Below are 25747 nucleotides of genomic sequence, written 5' to 3'. Positions count from 1 at the left end.
GAGAGACATTGTGGCCCAAAGTGTGTTCTGAACAGTGTCCAAATCTTAAGTGACCGTCTGACAATAAGGTTTGAAGAAAGGTGACTGGTTGAGAAAGGAATGGAGAGCAGGCAGACATATGGATCGACAGGAGGCTGCCTCCAATTGCACCCTTGCTAAACCAGCTGAATCTGAATGAAGCCAAAAAGAAATATTACGGATATTAGCAGACCAATAATAAAACTGAAAATTTGGCAGTGTCAAACCACCTAAATGCTTGGGTCTTTGAAGAAAAACTTTATGAATTCTGAGTGTTTTCTTATTTCAAATAAAGGAAGAAATTAATTGGTCTATTGCAACAAAAAGTGCTTGGGGATAAACAAGGGAATGCACTATGAAATAAGGATAGAGGTTTTGGCAAAATATTCATCTTTACAGAATTTATACAACCAACTAAAGAAAGGGGTAAATTAGACCAACGTGCTAAGTCCTGCTTCATACGTTCCAACAAAGGGTCAAAGTTGAGCTTAAAAAGGTCTCCAAGGGATCTAGTAATTAAAATTCCTAAATATTTAAAACTGTTTACTGAGACCTTGGAGGAGAGGGAAGAAAGAAGTTAACTCTTTGCAATAGAGTTAATGGGAAAAATGTCACTCTTTTGAAAGTTAATTTTAAAACCTGAAATATGACCAAGTCGCTCAAGAATAGAGAAAATATGTGGGAGAGAGGAGGCTGGATCAGAGATCAGAGACCAAAGAAGCAGGTCATCAGCATATAGGGAGAGTTTCTGCTTGACTCCACCCCGTATAACACCCTGTATATCTCCACAGGTCCACAGTGAAATTACCAGAGGCTCAATAGCAATAGCGAAAAGTAGGGAGGAAAGGGCACAGCCCTGTTTGGTACCTCGATGGAAGTCAAAGAGCTTAGAGTGGATGTTATTTGTATGTACTGGAGTAACCGGGGAGGAATACAATAGTTGTATCCATTTTATAAAAATGGGTCCAAATCCAAATTTTTGAAGAGTGTAGAAAAGGTAATCTGATTCCACTCTATCAAAAGCCTTTTCTGCATTCATAGTTATAAGAACCTCAGGAAGAGGAGTAGTTGAATGCGTACAGATAATATTGAAAAGACGCCTTAAATTAGGAAGGATTGCCTGACCTGTATAAAATCTGTCTGGTCAGGAGAGATAATAGATGGAAGGACAGGGTCGAGACGATGGGCTAAGGCTTTAGCTAGTATCGTGACATCCGCATTGTGGGGAGGTGGTGGCATAGTGGTATTACTACGGACTACTAATCCGTAGAGTAGTGCTGTAGGAACCCAGGATTGAATTCCACCACTTCAGATGATGAAATTTGAATTCAATAAAAATCTGGAATTAAAAATCTAATGATGACCATGAAACCCATGTCGATTGTTGTAAAACATGCCCTTTAGGGAAGGAAATCTGCCGTTCTTACTTGGTCTGGCCTACATATGACTCCAGACTCATAAATGACCTCTGAACAAGGGCAATACATGCTAACCTAGCTAGCCTACATCCCAACGAATAAAAATAAATAAAAGGGAAATAGGATGGTAAGAATTGCTATGCAGAGGATCCTTATCCCTCTTTAAAAGAATAGACAAAGATGGAGGAAGCATTTTAAAGAGAAAGCATTCTGAATACGGAGACAGTAATAAAGGAGAAAATTGTGTTAAGAATTTTTTTATAAAATCCTGTTGGAAATCCATCAGGCCTTATTACTTTGCATGGATTTAATTGCCTTTAGTATTTCACTGAGTCAGACATTAGAGATGGGATGTCAATATTATCAAAAAAATTGTGAAATAAACCAGGGTCTGAAAAGGAGTCTAAGGTATAAAGAGTGGAATAAAAAAGTTTAAATTGATCATTGATCTCCTGATGATTGGTGGTAGTTGACCCTGTTGGAGTGGTGATTTCAGTAATAAGTTGAGAGGAAACAGACTGACGAAGCTGGTGAGCCAGGAGTCCACTCGTTCTTTCACCATGCTGATGAAATATACCATGTGATCTAAGTATAAGCTTTTCTGTTTTTTAAGTAGAAAGAAGATCAAATTCAGTTTGTAGAGCCAGATGCTGTTTGTATAAAACTGGGGTAGGTGCAATAGCAGACTGCTGGTCCACTAAGAGAATTTGGTCAATCAATTGGGACAATTTTGAGGTATTGCGTTTGTTAAGTTGAGCAGTATATGAAATTATTTGTCCACGTAGGTAAGCCTTCATACTTTCCCAGACAGTAGCAAAGGAAATATCTGGAGTAGTATTAAGTTCTACAAAAGTATCTATTTGCGAGGAAATGAATTTAGTAAAACCCGGGTCCACTAGAAGAAGAGAATCAAGACGCCGTGGTGGATGAGAAATGGTTGGTCATGAAATCGTATTGCCAAAACTAAGGGGGCTTGATCAGAGATCACAAAACTATTGTATCCTTAAGATTGAATTAATGTGAGCAGCCTCTTGTCAGGAAAAAATAGTCAATATGCAAATAGGTGTGGTGAACAGGAGAGAAAAGGGAGTATGTCTTGCTGATGGGTATAGAAAATGCCATGAGTCTACCAATCCGTGTGTATCCTAAAAAAAAACTGATGGCTGAGGCTGATTTTGATATTGGAACAGATTTTATGGATGAGTGATCTAAATTTGGGCTAAGAACACAGTTAAAATCTCCTCCAAGAAGTAAATTATATGGGCTGAATTTTCTGTTTGTTGGGTGGGCGGGCCTGACCGAATTGGCGGCGGGCATGGAGCCAATCGCCGCCGGCGAAACGGGCCGCACCGCCATTTTGCGTGGGCCAATTAAGGCCCGCCCAGCCCGTTTCAGACTCCCATGTTCAGTGGGAAATTCAAATCTGTGGCGGGCGTGTACAGACCGCCAGTTCCAATGGGGAACCGGCAGTCTGTATAAAGAAAGGCCAGGCAGCCTCCTTTAGGCTGTTCACCATGGCCAGCGACTGGGCTTCAGAGGGCAGAGGAGGAGGAGGGGGGCAGGCTGCAGGGTAGGCCATCGGGGGTGCCAATGTGCCCCTCGGTTCTCCGATGCCTGCCTTGCTGCCCTCCTGGAAGAGGTGTCAAATCATCGGAAGGTGTTGCTTCCGGAAGATGGGAAGAGGAAGGACCCCACGTGACCAGGCAGGCATGGCAGGAGGTGGCGGAGGCAGTAAGCTCTCAAGATGCTGTGTGGTGCACAGGAACCCAGTGCCGCAAGCGCTTCAATGATTTGTTGCGCCCTGGAAGGATGAGTACCATGTCGGCCTTGGCTATTTTACCCAGCAGGTAGCCTTAGCCTTTGAGGACCCCCACCACGTCTTTGTGTCGTTACTGCATTGGGCATTTGGCGCATGCTGGGTGGACAAACAGATAGTGACCATGCTTACATCAGCCTTAGTGGCTGAGGAGAAGATGGGTTCTCCCCGCAGCATATGTTGGTGTTTGTCGCATTTGAGTAGTCCGGGGGCAACCTGTAGGGGAGGCAGCTAGAAACATACTCAGAACTCTAACACATGTCTTATTGATGGTCATGAGATGGTGGAAGGGGAGCCTCAAGGTGTCGTGGCCAAGAGCCATCTGCTGGCTTTGGCGCTGCACCTAGTTGCGCCTCCTTGCCACGGGCGCTAAGACCCGTGTGTTATTCAAAGTGATGGACACCGAATGTGTCCAAGGTGGCCGCTGGGGGAGGGGGTTAGGAGCAGCCGTACTATCTTCTGGTGACTGATCACCAGTAGTGTGGACAGGAGCCGCTGGAGGCCTCAGATGGGCCACTGTGGTTGGGGTGCGGTGTGCGCATGCAGAGTACATGAGCGATCAGCCCCAATAAATGCTCTTCTCTGTTCTGCAGGCAAAAACAGAGAACAATAGCCGGGAGCGTCTGCGGACTGGTGGTGGGCACGCCGTGCAACAGCGCCTCACCACCTACGAGGAGCAGGCCATGGAGCTGGGGAGGAGGCAAGCGGCCAGGTTGACAGGTGTCGGCGAGGCTGGGGTGCAGCGGCCAGGTATTTGAGGGCCACAGTCCCATCCATTCTGTCTCCCCACCATCCAAAGCACTGATGATTGGTGCATGCAGCAACACTGCTCATTCACAGACTGATACAGTCAGATGTGTGGGTCATACACAAAGGTCCCTCGGCCCCTTGAGGATGCACCTTCCAAAGTCGCCTTATCCCATTTGTGACCACTATCCCCATGGCCTAACGTGCCATGGCATTGCTGCTGCACACCCAAAGACTTATTGCATCTTAGGAGGGTTTGTACCTCCACCACCCTTTCTGCCAGTGCGTCGGACATTACTCTGTCCAAAAGGTCCTCAGCACCTCACCCTGTCAACCTCTTGGCACTCAACTTAAATAAATGCCACCATGTTAGTCATCCCTGCGCCAAGGGGAAATGTTGCCTTCTGTCCACCCATTCTATGCCCCTCATAACGGTATGAAGGTCAATAATGTGACCTGTCAATCTCCTGTGCTCCACGGCAAATGTTGCAAGTGTTTGCAATGTTTCCTCATCACTCCAACTCTCCAGGCCAGCATGCATCCAGGTCAGGAACCTCTGCACTCTCCCCACTCCAATGCCATCCCTCCCATGAAGCACAGGTCACAACTGAACGCATAAGTGTAGATGTGGCCTCGACAGCATTTTCTGCAATTGCAACATGACCTCCCTTTTCCTACATTCTATTCCTCGGCTAATAAAGGCAAGTCTGGCTTTGACCTTGTTAAACGCCTTATGTTCCTGTTCTGCTACCTTAATGGGTCTGCCCAGCAAGGTCCCTGTAATCGTCGTGACTTTCTATGGTCCTACCATTACTCATGTATTCCTGTACCTTGTTTGTCTTGCCCAATGCTTAACCGCACACTTATCCACATAACATTCCATGTGGCATTCCTTAGGCCACCTGGCCAGCCTGTCCGTATGTGCGTGTAATGTTTGGGCCTCCTCTTGACTATTTACCACCCCACCAATGTTCGTCTCCTTAGGTTCTTGAAGGTTGAGCGCATTATGAGCCTCGGGGGGGAAAGGGATGAATGGTGTTACTGACTGAACGTTAACTGATGCACTGTCCTTGTTGTTAATTTCAGCACAGACAGAGAGTGCCGATGGCGCCAGCAGCCGGAGGACTGCAGGGGACCAGGCACATGCTGAGTCGGGCAGTGATGATGTGCCTCTGGAGATGTTAGCCATGCAGCAGCTGCAGAACAAGCGGCAGGGTGCACGGGAGCATCTGGAAGGGTTGCATGAGGGTGTGCTTCACTTGGTCTCTGTGGTGGAGGAATCCAGGCAGAGTGTCAGTGATGGCATGAACCTCAGGACAGAGCTTCAGGCTTCCTCCATGGAGAGATTGGCAACTCTCATGGAGAGGGACTTCCAGCTCTGACCTGTAAGCCCTCACAGCGCTAATGGCCACAGGTGGTCATTGGCAACGTGGGAGATGTTCTGGGCACCAAGTGTTGCAGTTTGGTGCCCATCCATCTGCGGTGAGCAGGGAGGTCCAATGTGACCTCACGTCGGCGCAGCAGCTGCCTGTCATTGCTGCGAACTCCTCTCAGGGCGCTCTGGATAAGGGCAGCAGCTCCTCCGCCCCTCTGCCAGTGACCGTTGCATCTGTTGAGGCTGCGACAACTGGGGAGGTGCCAGTTCTGGAACTGGCCACTCCCTCCCAGGTGAGGCCAGCACAGGCTCCACGGGCCAGAGGACGGCCGCCAAGGTCATCGAGGCCAACAGGACAGCAGAGTCAGCAGGCTGTCTCACAAGCCACTCCGAGCGATGGGGCGGCACTAAGACGTAGCACCCGCAAACGTAAGCATAAGGCACGTTAAGCATTCCACGGGTTTGTCACTGGTGATTTTGTGTTGGCCCGAGATTAGGGAATGTTTCATTATCTGCATCAGAACGACGTTTGTTGTTTATTTTGGTGGCAATAAAGTCCACTTTTCTGACCATGACTGAGGGTGTTTCCTTTGTGCTGTATTTGTATGTTTCACAGACATATCATCAGTGTTTGAGTGGACATTGATGTTTCTGTACTAAGCCCTTAGTTGCAGCTGATGAGGTGGAAGATGTAGCACCGAAGTGCTGCGTGTGGATGCGCCAGGCAATGCTGGTCCTGCAGATCCATGTGTGTGGAGCTAGCTGAAGATTCGTTGGATTAAAGTCCCTGCCTCCTTGGTAGAGTAGTGGGTTGGCGTGCTGCCCCTCATCATCGCCCTGTGCTTCCTCATCCTCTGAGCCACTGCTGGATTCATCATGTGCAGCGTCATCCACTGCATCAAGGTCTTCATCGTCAACTGCATCCCCCCTTTCTAGCGCAAGATTGTGCAGAGTGCAGCATGCTACCACTATCACAGAGATGCGATCTGGGTGGTACTGGAGTGCGTCCCCTGAGCGGTCCAGGCAACGGAAGCGTGTCTTGAGAAGACCGATGGCTCTCTCCACGACCGCCCTTGTGGTGCCATGGCTCCTATTGTAGCGCTCCTCAGCTTCTGTTCTTGGATGGCGGAGAGGTGTCATGAGCCACCTTCTGAGGGGATAGCCCTTATCACCCACCAGCCAACCATCCAGCCGAGCCGGAGCACTGAAGAGCCCCGGCACCTGGGAAGTATGAGGATGTAGGCGTCATGAGAGCTGCCTGGGTACCTTGCACAAACTTGCAGAATCTGCATCCTGTGATCACACACTATTTGCATGTTCATGGAGTGGAAGCCCTTCCTGTTGACTAAGGCACCGGGCTCACCTGCTGGCGCCTTGATGGCCACATGTGTGCAGTCTATTGCACCCTGGACGCGGGGGAAGCCAGCAATGGCTGCGAAGCCTCTGGCTCGCTGGGTCTGACTTGCCTGGTCGCAGCGGAAGTGAATGAAGGTCAATGCACGTTTGAACAGAGCGTCTGTAACCTGCTTGACACAAGTGTGGACAGCTGATTGGGAGACACCGTAAAGATCATCCACCGAGCCCTGGAAGGAGCCAGATGCATAGAAGTGGAGGGCAACTGTGACCTTCAGAACCGCTGGCATGGGGTGTCCACCCACACAGTTAGGGGAGATCTCAGGGCCAATTAGCTGACAGAAATAGTTCACTGTCCCCCTTGGCAGTCGGAGCCTCCTTTGGCACTGAACTGCAGTCATATTGAGGTAGCTGCTTCGCCGCCTGTATACCCTGGCAGCAGGATAGTGGCGTCTTCTGCGGCCCCTTCCACTTTGGACAACCTCTTGGCCCTGCGGCCCTTGTGCCTGCACCTGGCCTCCCAAAGGTGGCCCCCCTGGAGGCTGATTGTCCACTCTTGGCCTCCTCCTTATTGTAACCCACCCTTCCTCCTCAGAGGAGCTGCATCCGGTGGAAATGTCAGAACCCATACCCAGGCTAAATGGAGGCCTCCGGAAAGCTGCAGGCCCGATAAAGATTACTGTCTGCAGACTGGTGAGCTGAAGCTTCAAAGTACAGAGAAAGCTATTGGAAATCGATCTGAACTGCTAACAATCACACAGGCAAGTTTAAAACAATTTTTGCAATAAATACTTCAGATAAAACATGAACAACCCCTCTGAGCCCACATATCCCGCCCCTGGATGAGGTTTGTTAAAAAAATCAGCCTGCCCGTTGGGCCCGTGCGCCGAGGCGAAGATCGCACGGGCTCCTCAAAATTGGCTTCAATTGCCGAGTTAAGGGCCTCAACAAGGCCTTTAATTAATGGTGGGCGTGCGTTGCGCTGCATAGCGCGCCCACCCAGCTATATATAGCAATGCCGTGTGCTGGCGTTGGTATGCTCGCCCGACGTCAGCGCACGACATTTTAAGCGCTGACGTGCGGGCTCTGCCACCCGCGCGTCAGCCATAAAATTCAGCCCTGAGAGTCTGAATCTGGTATGGAAAATAAAAAGTTTGAAATGAAATGGTGATCATCCCAGTTGGGTGCGTATACATTAGCTAGGATCAATGGACAGTTGAAAAGTCTGCCTTGTACTATAACATAGCGGTAACCAGGATCAGCTATAACCTGAATGAACAAAGGGAATGCCTTTATCGATTAGAATTGCCGCACCTCTCACTTTACTATGAAAATTCCGCGTTCGAAAGTGGTCAGGTGTACGAAAGTGAGTTTCCTGCAGGAAGGCAATGCCCACTCTCAAACGATGTAAATGAGAGAGAACTTTATTTCTTTTAACTGGGTGGTTTAGATTTTTCACATTCCAGGTGATAAAATGGACTGGACAACCGTCCTGTGAGGCCCTGACATTAGTGGACATTTTGAGAAAAAAAAAGCGCATCAAAGCATATGGTCCCCATAGGTTAACCATTACAAATAAAGGATTAAATATTTTTGAACCAGAGTTCATCCACCTGAAGAATTTTAAAAACTGACCAAAAAGAAAGTATACATGTATATTTGGAAAAGAACAAGAAAAAGAAAAAAAAGAAAGAGGGAGAAAAAATAGAAGAAGGAGAAGAAAGAAAGAAAAGCTTACATCACACCCCCAAATGAGGTAAATGAATTTCAGTCTTGTTACATTCTTGTGCATTGGGCTGTTTTCCATTGTTAAAGGTGCTATATAAATGCAAGTTGTCTCTAATTTTTTTATATACAGATCTGTGAACTTTCCTCTTTGACAGTCTTTTGTGAGCAGAATTTCTGTTAAGGATTTGGTAGGGTTTCACATTTAAGTCTGAAGTAGTAAGTTGTCTATTTCAGTGAAAGATCAGGGTTGAGGGTGAGATATAAAAAATAATCCACTAGGGTGCTGCTCTGGAACTGGAAGATGCATAACCTTGAAGAACAATGAGGACGTTACCATATTCTGACAATGTATTTCATCATAAATTGCCACAGCCAGTCTCTCTCTTCAATTAAATCCATGATTAAAAATAAAGGGCTACAATTAAAAAGTAAACTTTGTTACAAATTTCAATGCATAATGTTACTAATAAAAACAATATAGGTGATTAGCTTAATAATTTTGAATTCAACATAGAATGTTAAATGATTCTAACAGTTTTAATTTTCAAATAGCTATATTTCTTTTGTATTTCCCAAACATAGTTTTGTTAATGGAGAAAAAGAAAACTGCTTGATTTTAAAATTCTTGAAAACTGTCATATAACACAAATTAATCTCATAGCATCCTTTTATCTGGAAGTTGGGAGGAGTGCTTAGACCTGATTCATTTTCAATTACTCATTGCATAACTGCTAAATAGAATTCCATATTTTTGTTTTGTCTCCAGTGAATCATCTAAAAAGTACTCAAAGTATCTAAGTACCCTTGATTATATTTTAATGCAAACGATGCTTTTAACTCTATTGTGTAGTTAAAACTTTGTTTATATTACAGAAGGTCCCTGTCACTCTATTATGATTTACACTGAGATTCAGTGGTCTTTCACCGCAGTCCTTTAAATCATTTGTTTTTTTTAAATTTTACATTAAACAAAATTATTCTAAGTACATGTTTTCATCAGTACCTGAGAAATCTAAGATTTATACATGCAAGTTTTAACAAAATAATGTGTAAAGCCTGTGAAATGAGATTGATTAAACTCAGAAATGTTGAAACCTTGTATTGTCAAGTAAAAATGAAATTAGGTAGCCGATGAGAAATGCTCTTTGGAGCTGGAACTTTCCAAAGGTTTAGTGTGAAATTAAATAAGCATAATGTAGTCACATTTTAGAACAATAATTAAAATTGCCATTGAAGATGAGGCTAAACTTCCCTTTAGCTGGTCAAACAGGAAGAGTCTTATCAATTGGGAAAGCAGTCCCAATGCCCCAAAATAGAAGATTTATATGTTAATTATTGAGGTCATTTAAATGGATTTTCTGTCAGCCCGAGTGTAATACTTGTTCATTAGGGGTGAGCAGCTGCCCAGTTTTCTGATTGGTATAAATAAAGAGTGTACAAGACGGAAAAGTTAAGATTCAGATTTTTAGGCCTTTCCACTCCTGCGATAGCTTGTAACAATCCATTTAATTTATGTAAATATCAACAAAGTATAATCTTTCGGTGAAAGAGTTGTAAAAAAGCTAAAATGAAGTAGGACTTAACTTCAGTAGTTCAACCTTAAACTTCTCTTCTTCAGAAAGCATCTATTGTTGGTTCCAAGGTGTTAGAAAAGATAATTAGCTCATTGAAGAAAAAATTATTTTGAAGAGATATAGGGCAGAACTTTTCCCTGAGGGTTCAGGACCCTGACATCAGGGTCAGGTAGGGGTCAGATGCCTGCATTGTGTGGGGAACAGTCACCTGGCTGTGGTTTCCCTGAATTGATCAATTAATAACCAAAAGGCAGGTTTCGCATCCAATTAAGGGCAGGGAGTGGGCTTTCAAAGCTGGAGGATGAACAGGAGGTCCTCTAACACTAAAGAAGCAGCAGGCTGCCTTTTTGGTAAGCGAAAGAGTGCATCCTATGATGGAGGCACCCTCCAACTTCTTTAATTTTAAAATAGAAAATACCTTTAGCAGACAGGCCACCAGGGGGTGACCTGTGGCTTCAGCTGACGGCAGGCAGGCAGAGAGTCTCAAAGCCTGCCTGGAGAGCCTCCCCTCCAAACCCCATTCTGCTGCCGGGAGGCCAATTCCAGGCTGGTCCCTGACGCCTCCGGAGATTGCAGTCGGACTCTGATAGTAGGCCTTAAAAGGCCTTTAACAAGCTCAATATTGGCTATCCGGTGTCTGTGAGTGAGTAACCCTGTCATTGCTCCATCCTGCCTCCAGGAAAATGATCCAAGTATGGTGCCGGGAAACTGGGACGCCAACTGGTGGTGTGAATTTTTGCACCCTTCTCCATGCCTGTCCCCACTGGGCTAAAAATCCTCTCCATGGGGTTTGATAGTAATTTTCAGATCTCCATATTGCTTAAATTTGTTTTGATGAAGAGCTTATCCCTTAAACATTATTTGTCTTTCCCCTTTATGGATGTTGATGGGTCTCCTGTGTGTTTGCAGTATATTATGTTTTTATTTATTTTCTGTATGGACTTAACATGAAGCTAAATTTTAATTGGTTTTGCCTTGGTTGGAAACAATTTGCAATTCTATAGCACCATTCACATCCTCAGGACCTCTCAAGGCACTTAACAGCGAATTAAGTACTTTTTGAAGTGTGGTCACTGTTGTAATGCTGGGAAATATAGCAACTAATTTGTGTACAGCAAGGTTCCAACTAAAGAACATTGAGGTAAATGAGAGTCTGTTGATTAGACACTTTGGGCGGAATTGTTCAGTCCTGTTGGTGGCAGGCATCAGCAGACAATATGGTGAGAAAGCCAAAAATTGGTTTCACGTCATCGTGAAACCAGTTTGCGATAATCCCCTCTGCCCGTCAATGGCGGGTCACGTTTCCCGCCAAAGGGAACTTAATTTTAATGCATTTGCACCTCGTTATTGTGCCCTCACGCCAGAATCAACCCCCCCTCCCCACCCACTCAAATTTATGACTCACGTCGGCGTGGCTTCAGAACAGCGTGCTTCATGATTGCCTTTAAAAGGTGTGTGCCTGGAGAGTTGAACTTCGAGGGGAACCCAGATGTGAGTGCACATACCCTTGGTTGGTCACATATGCCACCTGTGTAGAATTTGGTGCCACGGAGAGATGGAGGGCACCCACTGCCAGTGGCTGTGAAAGTGACTGTGGCGCTCAATTTTTATGCTAGTGGCTCCTTCCAGGGCTCTACAGGTGACTTGTGCGGGTTCTCGCAAGCCTCCACGTACAAGTTCATCCAGAAGGTCATGGACGCCATCTTCATGAAGGCACAGAACTTTGTGTATTTTGCCTGGGATCAGGAAAGCCAAGAAGCAAGAGCACTGGGATTTGCACAGATCTCGGGCTTTCCACAGGTGCAGAGTGTCATCGACTGCACTCATGTGGCACTTAGATCTCTGTGGCAACAAATAGTCAGCTTCATCAACTGCAAGGGCTTCTACTCAGTGAAAGTTCAGCTGAGCGACCACCACAAACGCATCCTACAGGTCTGCGCATGATTCCTGGGAGAGTCCATGACTCCGACATCCTTAACAGGTCTCGGATTCCTAACATCTTCCAGGGTCCACAGAGGCTGCAGGGTTGGCTTCTCAGGGACAAGGGCTATCCACAGAGGACGTGGCTGATGATGCCTGTGCAGCGGCCTCAGACTGTAGCAGAGCGACAGTACAACGAGGCTTGTGCCATTTCTTGGACTTTAGAGCAAACGATAGGCACCTTGAAAATGAGGTTCTGGTGTCTCAACAGGTCCGGTGGAGCACTGCAATATGGTCCACTGAGGGTGTCGCGTATTATCATGGCTTGCTGTGCACTACAGAACCTGACGCTGCAATGGGAGGAGGACCTGGCTGTGGAGGAGATGGAAGAGCTACATGCCTCCTCTGATGATGAAGATGTCAAAGGGGAAGATGGTGATGAGGTCTCAAAAGCAAGGATGCTGGCGTTGAGGCCATCGCACTGGCTAGATGAGGCAGGCACTTGGGAGGTCCTCATAGCTGCAAGACTCGTGGAGGATGATGTTGAGATGCAGTGCGAACAATCCTGACATCCTCACCTTGCATCTATGAACGTTTGACTCCTGTGTGTCTGATGGCAGTGCTCAGTGATGCCTCAGTGCTCAGGCTTATGTCATGGAGATGCAGCGGAGGCCCTAATAGTCGCTAGATTCCAGGAGGATGATGACGGCATGCAGCGAGGACACTCCATAGATCTTCACATATCCTCAGTGAATGTCTGACTCCTGTCTGGCTGCGGGCAGCTCGCTTGCGCTCTGTGATCAGGGTCATATGGAGACGCAGCTGAAATTTTAAATGCACCTGAACCTTTGTCAGCTTTCAGCACTTGTCCCCTTCAGGAGCACACAGTCACTGGGTGCAGATGCTGAAGACATGGGGGCAGCCCCACCTCAGGTGCTGAGAGCACACAGAGAGAATGACGGAACTCTGTGACGCCTCCACATGACATTCTGGCAGCAATGACAAGCACCATCAAGGTGCAGACATCACTGATGTGTCCAGTGAGTGTGAAGCTGGACCATCACTTTGGTCTGTAGGTTACATATTGCACAAGGAAGAGGCCCTGGACTGAGACACCTACCTTTGTCTTGTGCAGGAACCAAGGTTTCATATCTGAGTGACATGAACACTGCTCATCATAACAAGGAGCCATTGGAAAGGAGACATTCTTGGGAGTTTATTTACTATAATGAACATTAATTACATGTGATTAACACCTGTGCCAGGCTGTGCAACTACATTTCTCAAACTCCTTAACGCTGCCGCTATGTCTTGGTGCTCCTCCGACATCCACAGCGGAGTTGAAGGCAGCCTGCTGACTGCGACACCCTGTCTGTAATGACTTGGCGTGCATCCTCTGGAGGGCCAAGATCTGGAGGGCCCCAGACTTCTCTGGGTGTCCTGCTGTGGGTCAGCTGCATCCTCCTCGACCTGTGGAGCTGGAGCTATGGGTATCTTAGGAAGAGGGGATTTGGATCGGTAGGACATTCCTGGAATCAACTGGGTGGATGGCCCTGGGGTGTCAAGCTGCTGGTGCGTTGGCATGCCGGCACTATCACCTCAGACTGAAGATGGACGGACTCCTTCGTCGTCCCTTACAATCTGAGGAGTGCAACAGACATCCCTTCCTGATGTTCCTGTGATTGTCTTTACAGCTCCATCAACTGATTGAGGACCAAGTTCAGAGGCTCATCATCTGACTCGGACTCAGCAGATTCCTTGCCTCCAGCAGTCCTCGGAGTGCCGGCGACCAAGGATTTCCCTACCACCGCCTGCTGTGGAACCAATTGTGTGGTGTGCTTACCAGGTTGTGATTCCAAAGCTGCTGTACAGTTAGGGCCCACCGAGGTGTGTGTTGCGCTGGTGGAGGGTGTGGGTGAGCACCTTGATGGGTCTTCAACAGTGCTGCTCTCCGTGTCCTCATCCGAGATGCTCTCGGCCCTGGGGTTGGGGTCAAGCTTGCCTGAGGGTGACTTGTCAGATGTGCCTAGGACAGAAAATGGAGATTATTAGTGCTTGGTAGCCATGTTAAATACAGAACACTGGACTCAGACTTGCATTGAGAGAAGGATGATGTGGTGCAGGAACCTCAAGTGGGTGTTCACTGCCGACCTCACCGTTGCAGCAGGAATGACCCAGGTCCCCTCCGGCCAGCTCAAATATGCGACTCTTGACCAGAGCAAGGACCTTGACGTCTGGCACTCCACTCCAGGTCTGGGACCTCCATTGACCCTGTCCTGCATAAAGACAGATGGAGCAAGGTGCATGCCAAGCCAAATGAGAAGGATGCCAGGTGTGCTTGTGTGCTGAATGGAGCCATGGATGGGACGAGGAAGCTATCCCCAGAGGAGTTGAGGCCAAATGGAGATGTGAGGGTGTGTGTGAAGGCGTGAGTGGTATTGTCCCTTGGACTGGTAGTGAGTGAGATGCCAGTGAATGTGTGAGTAGGTGAGTTGAGAGTGATGAGATGGTTGACTTACCATGGCGGCATGGATGAGATCATTCATCCATTTTCCTACTGGATGGCCGACCTCTTGTGTGCAGCATCGGCACTCACCATCTCTGCTACCACATCCCAAGCCGGAGTGATGAGACTGATGGGCCTCCTGTGGTCAGAGCAGGGGTGGAGGACTCCACGGTGGGCCTCCATGGCATCCAGAACGTGTCCCAGGGATGCATCACTGAATCGGGGAACTGCACTCCTCTTGGCTTTGGGGCCATGTCTTCAGTGGAGCAGTCCTGGGCTGCAAGCATTGAGAAATGTAAACATAGCTGCAGTTTAAATATGGCGGCTGGAGTGAGGACGCGGCGAGGTAATGGAGTGATGGGAAAATTGGAGGCTGGCCGCCAGCAATCCAGCGTGTTTCCCGTGACTGCATAATTTATGAGGTGGGAAGGGGATGACACAGCGTGAAAACCCATCATTGCGGCTGGCGGTAAAATGCCTTTCAAGTCCGCTACCGTACTTAGTGCAAATCAGGGTTAATTCCGCCCTTTACAGCCTTCTAGACTCGACTTCTGGCAGTTATTTTTGGGTGGGAGCTGTTGGTGATGATTTTGCTTTTCACACTTAGACCTCCTCTAGTACCCATCTTTTATTTATTTACTTGTCATATTACCATCTCCTTTTGTCTTGCATCGTCATCCCTTTAGTTATTTACTCTCTCCTGCCTTCCATCCTATCATGGACCTTCCCTTTCGTTTGTTCCCTTTCCCCCACTTTTTTTCCTGTCTCTGTACTTGCTTAAAACTTGTTATATCTCTAATTTTTTCCAGTTTTGATGTAAGGTCATCAACCTGAAACGTTAACTGTTTCTCTCTCCATGATGCTACCTGACCTGCTGAGTATTGCGGCATTTTCTGCTATCAGTGACGTTGTTTCAGGGATAAGCACCTTCTGAGGGTGGTGGGGCAATAGAAGGACTGACTCTAGTGACACACTGGGGTAGATTTTGATCTTTACGGCCCAGACTGTAAGTAATCTGGCAGAGTAGATTGTCCGCCTGTTATAGAACCTGTCAGGTTTTAATTCATGAAAATAGACGGTTCTATAATAGGCTGGTGATCCATTCTGCTGGATTAGCACCCAGGTAGTGAAGATCAAAATTTATCCTAGTATCTCTTGAATTGTATATACCATATTTAATTGATTTTTTTTTAGCCATTCTCCACCCAGGCTGAGGTCCAAAATTAGGAATAATACTAGCCAGCCTAGCAAGGAGTTTTTCCAGCTATTTTTGTTTTTGTCACAGTTTCAGCTGCTGGGAAGCTGCGGGGGGTGGGGGAAGGGAACAATTGCGATGTCACATGAAGCTAGTAAGTTGATTGGCTGGTAGTTGTCAGTCTAAGGGACAGGGTGTGAGAAACCAGGTTAGGACAGGCGAGTTAAGGTAGATCTATAAATAAAAAGAACTAAAACTTCAAAATAATAAACGAAAATTTGACAACTTTAAAATTAAAATAAAATAATAAAGATAAAAAAGCAATAAAAATAAAATAATTTAAACAAACATCTAAAATACATACCTTGTAGTTAAGAAGCATATAATCTTTAGTTGTCAGTGGTACGAGCATTCAATCAACAAAGCAAATTGTAGCATACATAGGAAGAAAGTAATTGAAGTAAATTAATTAAATAACATAAGTTAGAATGGTGGGACAGGTGTTATGTTGCAGCTGTGAGATGTAGGAGCTTTTGGATGCCAAGGCTGGCCAGGGCACTGTGGTACAGGAAGCCATTCAAGCCGGGGGAGCAAAAGGAATGCAGGGGTAGCAGGGGATAGTATAGTGAGGGGGGTTGACACTGTTCTCTGCAGCAAAAAGTGAGAGTCCAGATGGCTATGTTGCCTGCCCGGTGCCAGGGTTGAGGACATCTGCTCAGGGCTGGAGAGAAACTTGCAGTGGGAGGGGGAGGATCCTGTTGTCGTGGTCCATGTAGGTACCAATGACATAGGTAGAACTAGGAAAGAGGTTCTGCAAAGTCAGTATGAGGAGCTAGGTACCAAATTAAGAAGCAGTACCTCAAAGGTAATAATCTCTGGATTATTACCTGAGCCAGTGCAAATTGGCATAGGGTAAATAAGATTAACAAGACGAATGCGTGGCTCAAAGACAGATGTGGGAGAAGTGGTTCTGGTTTATGGGGCACCTGAACCACGCTGGGACGAGTGTCCTCACAAATCGCATAAGTAGGGAAGTAGAGAGGGCTTTAAATTAAACAACAGAGGTGAGGGATCAAGCTTGGGTAGAGGTAGCAATTCAAGGTGGAGAGTCAAGACAGGAGAGCAAAATAGCAATATGAGGGTCAGAGAATGGCATGAAGGGACAGAGAGAAAAAAACCTAAGAATACATCAACAGTCAAAGATGTTACAAAGGTAACAAAATGACAAAACTAAAGGCTCTCTATCTGAATGCACGTAGCATTCATAACAAAGTAAATGAATTGATGACCCACATTGAAGTAACTAAATATGATCTGAAAGCAATTATAGAGACATGGCTGCAGGACGACAAAGATTTGGTCCTTAATATTGAGGGTTATATGACATTCAAGAAGAATAGGAAGCTAGGTAAAGGTGGAGGCATAGCACTGTTAATCCAAGAGGGCATTGGTGCAATAGTTAGACATGACCTTGGTTCAGGAGATCAGGAGAGCCGGTTTGGGTGGAGATGAGGAATAGTAGAGGAAAAAAGTCATTAGTGGGAGTGGTCTACCGGCCCCCTAACAGTCGCCACAGTGTAGGACAAAGTAATCATGAGAAAATATTGTGTGCTTGTGATAAAGGGGTGGCAATAATCATGAGTGATTTTAATCTACACACAAACTGAAAAAATCAGATTGGCAGTAGCAGCCTGGATGAGGAGTTCTTAGAATGCTTTCGAGATAGTTTCTTAGAGCAGCATTTTCTGAGACCAACCAGAGAGCAGGTTATATTAGACTTGGTATTTTGTAACATGACAGGATTAATTAATGACCTCAGAGTAAAGGCACCTCTAGGTAGCAGCGACCACAATATGATTGAATTTTACATCCAATTTGAAAGGGAGAAGAGTGGGTCTAAGACTAGGATCTTAAACTTAAATAAGGGCAACTATGTGGGGATGAAAGCTGAGCTAGCTGAATTGACCTGGGAAACTAGGTTAGAGGATAGATCAATAGAAAAGCAGTAGCAGACATTTAAGGGGATATTTCAGAGGATTTAGAATAAGCACATTCCTACTATAAAGAAAAATTCTAAGGGGAGAACCCGCTATCCGTGGTTAACTAAAGAAGTTAAGGAAAGCATCAAACTTAAGGAAAAAGCATACAACTCCGCAAAGATGGGTCGCAGAACAGATGATTGGACAGAATATAAAGAATGGTAGAGAATGGCTAAAAGGTTAATCAGGAGAAAAAAATTACAGTATGAGAGGAAGCTACAGGTACTTAAAAAGGAAAAGAGTAAGTAAAGTGAGTGTTGGTCCTCTAGAGAGTGACAGTGGGGAGTTAATAGTAGATAATAAGGAAATGCTGGAAGAAATTAACAAATATTTTGCTTCTATGCTCACTATTGAGAATACAAAAAACATTCCAGTAAAGCTGCAAATCAGGTGGTGAATGGGAGAAAGGAACTTGGTGAAATTGAAATCATTAGGGAAATAGTACTGTTCAAATTGATGGAACTGCGGGCTGGAAAGTCTCTGGGTAGTGATGGACTACATCCTAGGATCTTAAAAGAGGTGACTAATGAGGTAGTCGATGCGCTGGTGTTAATTTTCCAAAATTCGCTAGATTCTGGAAAGGTTTCATCAGATTGGAAAGTAGCAAATATAACCCCTCTATCCAAGAAGGGAGGGAGGCAGAAAACAGGAAACTATAGACCAGTTAGCTTGACGTCTGTCATGGGGAAGTTATTGGAATCGATCATTAAGGAGGTTATATCTGGGCACTTAGAGTTCAAGGCAATCGGGAAGAGTCAGCATGGTTTTGCGAAAGGAAAATCATGTTTAACCAATTTATTGCAGTTTTTTGAAGGAGTAACATGCGCAGTGGATAAAGGGGAGCCTGTAGAGCTATTGTACTTGGATTTCCAGAAGGCATTTGATAAGGTGCCACATCAAAGATTATTACGGAAAATAAGAGTGCATGGTGTAGGGGGTAACATATTAGCATGGATAGAAGATTGGCAGAAAGCAGAGACATACATGAGTCTTTTTCTGATTGGTAGGATGTGATGAGTGGAGTCCCACAGGGGTCTGTACTGGGGCCTCAACTTTTTATGATTTACATCAATGACTTAGATGAGGGGTGTGAAGACATGGTAGCTAAATTTGCAAATGACACAAAGATAGGTAGGAAAGTATGTTGTGAAGAGGACATGAGGAGGTTGCAGATGGATATAGATAGGTTGAGTGAGTGGCAAAGATCTGGCAAATGGAGTTTAGTGTGGAAAAATGTGAAGTTGTTCACTTTGGCAGGAAGAACAATAAAGCAGAGTATTATTTCAATGGAGAACGGCTACATAGTTCTGAGGTGCAGAGGGATCTAGATGTTCTAGTACACGAGTCACAAAAAATTAGTATGCAGGTACAGCTAGTAATTAAGAAGGCTAATGGAATGCTATCCTTTATTACGAGAGGGATTGAACATAAAAGTAAGGCTGTTGTGCTTCAGTTATACAGGGCATTGGTGAGACCGCACCTCGAATACTGTGTGCAGTTTTGGTCTCTTTATTTAAGGAAGGATATAAGTGCATTGGAGGCGGTTCAAAGGAGGTTTACTAGATTGAAAACTGAAATGGGTGGGTTGTCTTATGATGAAAGGTTGGACAGACTGGGCTTGTTTCCACTAGAGTTTAGAAGAGTGAGGGGTGATTTTATTGAAGTATACAAAATCATGAATGGTCTTGACAAGGTAGATGTCGAAAGAATGTTTCCTCTTATGGGTGAGTCCAGAACTAGAGGGCACTGTTTTAAAATGAGGGGTCACCCTTTTAGGACAGAGATGAGGAGAAATTTTTTCTCTGAGGGTTGTGCGACTTTGGAACTCTCTGCCTCAGTAGGTGGTGGAGGCGGGGTCATTGAATATTTTTAAGGCAGAGGTAGATAGATTCTTGTTAGGCAAGGGAATCAAAGGCTATTGGGGTTAGGTGGGAATGTGGAAATCGAAAACACAAGAAGATTTGCCATGATCTTATTGAATGGTGGAGCAGGCTCGAGGGGCCGAATGGTCTACTCCTGCTCCTATTTCTTATGTTCTAAATAAATTAAAATAGGCATTTAAACAATTGTCCTTGTAATTAATCAAATAATTTAAAATTGTTCACTTCCCCAATGTCAAAAATACACCTGGTGTGAATATTTACAAAATGTAGTATCACACGCACAGTTTTTCCTGCTAAATAACTGCTTAAACGCAGAGAAGCCATGCAAATATTACAGTGCTTATAATATTATTTATACTTTTCACTTGAAAGATGGCCAGTTTTCAGTCAACCTTTTAATTTTTTTGCTCACGGTATAGTAGATTAGTCCAAAGTCTATCTCATATCATGTAGCTCAGCATTTTATATTGCTTAGCCTAGCACATTAGAAGTTGTGCACTGAGACAGAAAGTTATAGCAGATGTGTTTATTATACCTATTACTGCCTTGGTTTTATGAAAAGGCCATCCTTTTCCCCTCCATGTACTCCTCCAGGTTTCTATGAGCAGAGTCAGATGTACATTTGTTAAATTCTGTATGAAATTCATTGGCGGCATGGCAAATCAACACTGATCTTTATTGAAGCACGAATCTTAGAAGCAACACACAAGAACGATGTAGTAGAGGGAGATCACATAAGGCTAAGAATGTCATATTAATTTTCTGGGGCAATTAATTTTATGGCAGATTCTGGAAAGGGATAATGAGCTACTCCGGGAGAAGGCAAAAGAAAATGAAGATAAATTTCAGATTCTCGAGAGGGAAAATGAAAAGTCTACAGCTCAGTGGAAAAAGGAGGTAACGGGAATTAAAACAATATGATATTTGTATGCAGATTTTATATATTTTTTGGATAGCAGCTCAATTAGTTACAACACCAAAATGGTGAAAACACAATAATATAGCTATCTCATAAAAAAATGTTACTGAGGTCCCTGTGGTTCTGCTTCCTATGGCTGTTTACAGTGTCAAAGAACTTCTACCAATGTCCCATCGCAGTAATATAGATACAGGTTACTGAAGAATGACTTTGGCGCCTTTGTTTCCATTAAATCAATCATTGTCTGCCACCTCACTGCAACCTCCACCCTGTTTAGAAGGGAGCAATCTTCAGTGTACAGACTGCCCAATAAAGAAAACCTTTATATTCTTGATTAATAGATTATTCCACTGTTTTCTTAGAGGAATATTGCTGGCATTCTATTTTAAACCTGGAAAAATTACAGGCTCATTTTAATCATAAAAAATATGAGATATAATCAAGACAACATTTCTATTTCTGTAACTGCCCTCTTGCCCGGGATAATACTTAGATAAACCAAAAACTGATACACAGTTGAAATCTGACCGCCATTGAACATTTAGCAAAAGGTGTATATGGTATTTTAGTTGGCATTCAATTTTATGTCATTGTTGTAGGATGGCCGAGTTGTACTATTAATGATAGAGTTGATCTGCAGACACTTCTTGGGTGGAAACGTTAAGTTTATTTACTCAGCAGCAACTACACGTGTGCTTTCAATTCCAACTCTATCTCAACACTGACTGCTGAGGTAGCCCGTGCTACCCTCCTATTGGTTACTACAGATCATGTGATCTTGTCTGACAAGTATCATTCTTAAAGATGCATTGTACACTAAATAAAACCATAATTACTATAGTCATAATAAGTATTTTATCATGAAATATGCTGTTATAATATGTTTCTTTTTTAAGGGTTAGTATAGTCTTCAATAAAGAGTTAACAAAGGTTATCATCATTATTTTAAAGACAGCACTATGTGTCAACTGAGTTGATTGTATGAACAATAACTGATAACATTATTAATAAAATCTTAAGAGGATAACTTCAGGCACATTACAAAACACATCATGCAGGTTGAACAATTTATATTATCATTCATATATTTTGTCAAAAACACTTATGTGGATGCTTCTTCTATCACAAAAGTGTGATACACAAATTATGTTATTGTGATATGAAAGAATTTTATATGACATGCATACCCAACACAGAGGTGAAGTTTTATGCCTCCCTATTTTCAGTAAGTTAAATCGCCATGCACATGTAACATTCCCTAGCTGAGAATTCAGGCAAATTATTTGATCTCACTTCTGTACCAGTGCTATTCTTAAACATGTCCTTAGCAGATATGGAGGAATGTTTTGACTGGTGATCTCCCTTCACTCATGGCAATATGCTTAAATTTTGCTATCTGATACCCCCAACCATAGTCATGATTGAAGAGCACAGTTTTCTGAGAGTACTGACTTTACATCAGGACCAAGTTGAAGAAATCAAACCTTTCATGTTTGCATATTTCGCAACATCAGTAGAGTAGAAATCTGATTCTTGTTTGCAGGAGGCTCGATTAAATGAAGAAAATCACCTAATTAAATCTGAATTAGAATCATTTAAAGAGGCTCATGCAGAGTGGCAAGAGATCCACAGTAAACTATCTGTGCAAAATGTGCAACAAGAACAAAAAACACCGATATTGCAGGCAAGTTTTTTTTTGTTTGAAGGCACTAGAATAAGAGCTTAGGGCTTTTAAAGGAACAGTAGGTTTTCATATAATATCTTATGTTGGCCTATAAATATGTTATCTGGAAAATTGTAACAGCTTAAAACTTTATTATGATGTAAACCAGATACTATAAAGACATACGAAAGACGTTGTGTTTATTTGACTTGGAATTTGCATCTTCTTTTGGTTTGTTTACCGTAACACTATTGTAGAAGGCAAACAAGTTCTTAAATTATTTACTTGGAGCAAAGTAAACAAGGGAGGACGCAGGACGTTATTAGCTGAGGACTTGCATCTACCCTCTACATATTGTTGGTACAAATATTAGTTTGCTTTATAATGAGAAACTGTATCAATGATGCCAGACACCAAAATGATTCAATTAATTTAGCAAGTTCAGAGTTGTGAATGGTGACACAGAAAGAAAAATAGAAATAAATCACAAGTAGACAAATGAGAGAGAGAAATTAAGGAGGCAAAGAAAGATTCAAATGATATGAAATTAAGATTCAATAGATTAAAAGTGTTAGCTAGAAAGAGCTTTCATTTGTATGGCCCCTTTTGTGATAGGGAGTCCATTTGCCTGGTTTTATACCAGACTGTCCTGTTTTCAGAACCGAATACCTCATTGTCTTATACCCCACCAGCCTCCGCATTCAAAGGATCATCCTCCGCCATTTCTGCCAACTCCAGCATGATGCCACCACCAAACACATCTTCCCTTCACCCCCCCGGATTCTGCAGGGATCGTTCCCTCTGGGACACCCTGGTCCACTCCTCCATCACTCCCTACACCTCAACCCCCTCCCACGGCACCTTCCCATGCAACCGCAGAAGGTGCAACACCTGCCCCTTTACTTCCCCTCTCCTCACCGTCCAAGGGCCCAAACACTCCTTTCAAGTGAAGCAGCATTTCACTTTCACTTCCCTCAATTTAGTCTACTGCGTTTGCTGCTCCCAATGCGGTTTCCTCTACATTGGAGAGACCAAACACAGACTGGGTGACCGCTTTGCAGAACACCTTTGGTCTGTCCGCAAGCATTACCCAGACCTCCCTGTCGCTTGCCATTTCAACACTCCACCCTGCTCTCATGCCTACATGTCCGTCCTTGGCTTGCTGCATTGTTCCAGTGAAGCTCAACGCAAACTGGAGGAACAGCACCTCATCTTCCGACTAGGCACTTTATAGCCTTCCGAACTGAATATTGAGTTCAACAATTTTAGGTCATGAACTCTCTCCTCCATCCCCACCCCCTTTCCGATTTCCCCCCCTTTTTCCAATAATTTATATAGATTTTTCTTGTCCCACCTACTTCCATTATTTTTAAATGTATTTCCATCCATTGTTTTATCTCTACCTTTTAGCCTTTTTCGATTCCTTCACCCCACCCCACCCCCACTAGGGCTATCTGTACCTTGCCCGTCCTGCTTTCCTTAATTAGCACATTCCTTAGATAATATCACCACCTTCAACACCTCTTTGTCCTTTTGTCTGTGACATCTTTTGGTTATCTCCACCTATCACTGGCCCTCTATCCAGCTCTACTTGTCCCACCCCCCCTTAAACCAGCTTATATTTCACCTCTTTTCTATTTTTACTTAGTTCTGTTGAAGGGTCATTCGGACTCGAAACGTTAACTGTGTTCCTCTCCGCAGATGCTGCCAGACCTGCTGAGTTTTTCCAGGTTTTTTGTTTTGGATTTCCAGCATCCGCAGTTTTTTGCTTTTGCCTTATTGTCTGGTATTTTTACTTTGCAGTGCCTAGTGGCTCCACAAAGATCCAATTGGCCCATCCATTGTGTTATGATACCCTTATGCTATGTCGCTTGTGCCCTGATTAACATGGACGAAGAGCCACACTGACACACACTGCTCTTGAGTAGCTGCTGTGAGGAGAGACACAACAGCAGTCTGGTAAAAACTCTTCATGTCTGCCTATGCCTTGCTCCTATCATCAACCTGGATATTCCTGCCCATAAAATGGATTGGGTTACTAGCCAGTCTCAACACTCGTACACACAAATCCTGTTTAAAAGCATCACTTGAAGTTTTTAACCTGCTTTAGCTCCTCCAAGGTTCCTTATAATTTGGAAATGTACTAGCTCCCAAGTTTATCTTGCTCTAAGACACAGGGCATGATGTGAGGTATTCTCAATCATTTGACCAAACAATTTGAATCAATGGTTATTAAAAAAAGAGTGCGCAAATGCATGTGTCTAAAGGAGTTGGCAGAGATGTCCAGTATTCTTGAGGTCGGTCACTGACGACCCTCATGACCTCAGGATGTTTCAAAGCACTTTACAGTCAATGAAGTACTTTTGAAATGTAGCCAGTTGAAATGTAGTCAGTTGTAATGTACAAAACATGGCAGCCAATTTACACACAGCAAGGTCCCACAAATAACAATGAGAGAATGACCAGATAATCTGTTTTAGTGATATTTGTTGAGGGATAAATACTGATGAGGACATAATTCTTCATTTGGTTAGAGGAGCTTATCATACAGGTTACATTATGGTGTTATATGAAATCTTATTTATTGACTGCATTTATACTGCAATTTGGGTTTCAAGCTCCAAACTTCTGATGGATTCAGTTTCCATTCTTAATGCTATCAATCATTGATCTGGCTTCACTTTCACTGTGATGCTAGAATTTATATTTAAGGGATATTACCTCATTGTGCTATGAAAGGTGGTGTGTTTCTGCACCCTAAGTTTCTACTTTTCTTGGATTTACAATAAATCTTGTTTAAAAATTGTTTTAATGTCTTCAAGATTAATTTCACTATAAAATTGCTACAAAATGTATTTATCAAGAAACAATCCATAAAGAAAAGTCTTGCATTTATATAGTAGCTGTTATGTCCGCAAGATGCTTTGCAGCCTTATGGCCAGAAATTTCCCCCCGTTGGGGGGGATTGTGCGGGGACACAATTAAGACCCGCTCAGTGTGACGCTTGCCCGGAAGCGCTGAGCGCTCCCTGTGCGGGCGGGGGGGGGGGGGATTCCCTCAGAGATTCCCTGCGCTGTTTCATGCATGTGCGCGAAAGAGCGCAGAAATCTCCCTGAGGCACCTCCATGCCTCAGGGAGATTTGTTTCAGTGCTGAAGTTTCAAATAAAGGTTTTTAACACTTTTAAAATATATCCCCTCATGTGACATTATTACGTGAGCTGGGACATGTCAAAGAATAAAAGTATAAATTTTTATTAGATTTTAAAACACTTCATGAAACCTTATCCCACCCGTGGATGAGGTTTCGTGAAAAACGCGAAGGCTGCCTGGTCTCTTCGCCTGCCCGCCAACCTTAAGGTTGGACGGGCAGCTCGTTAATTTGAATTAATTAGGTTTTAAATCACCTTAATAGGCCTTTGACAGTTCGGTGGACGCGCAGCCGACTTGGATGTGCACCCGCCGAACTGAAAATCTAAATGACACGCGGTGACGACAGGACACCCGCCCGACGTCACCGCACGATATTTTACGTGTTGGCGAGCGGGCCCTGCCCCCGCTCGCCAACGGGAAAATTCTTCCCTTTGCAACTGTT

General features: G+C 44.3%; 1 protein-coding gene across 1 annotated transcript in view; it reads left to right on the top strand.

The window, feature by feature from the left end:
* ccdc73 (coiled-coil domain containing 73) overlaps positions 1 to 22332 on the top strand; it is a 78318-nt gene extending 55986 nt beyond the window's left edge. Inside the window, exons 11-13 of the mRNA XM_078549615.1 lie at positions 20359 to 20469; positions 22035 to 22175; positions 22324 to 22332. Of these exons, the coding sequence (XP_078405741.1) occupies positions 20359 to 20469; positions 22035 to 22175; positions 22324 to 22332 (261 nt within the window). The remainder of the gene's footprint in view (positions 1 to 20358; positions 20470 to 22034; positions 22176 to 22323) is intronic.
* Positions 22333 to 25747: the final 3415 nt, after the last annotated feature.

This window comes from Cetorhinus maximus, chromosome 9, assembly GCF_964194155.1.
Source record: "Cetorhinus maximus chromosome 9, sCetMax3.hap1.1, whole genome shotgun sequence".
In the NCBI taxonomy this organism is placed as follows: domain Eukaryota; kingdom Metazoa; phylum Chordata; class Chondrichthyes; order Lamniformes; family Cetorhinidae; genus Cetorhinus; species Cetorhinus maximus.
The sequence above is the reverse complement of the archived record's forward strand: the minus strand, read 5'-3'. Positions and strand labels throughout refer to the sequence as shown.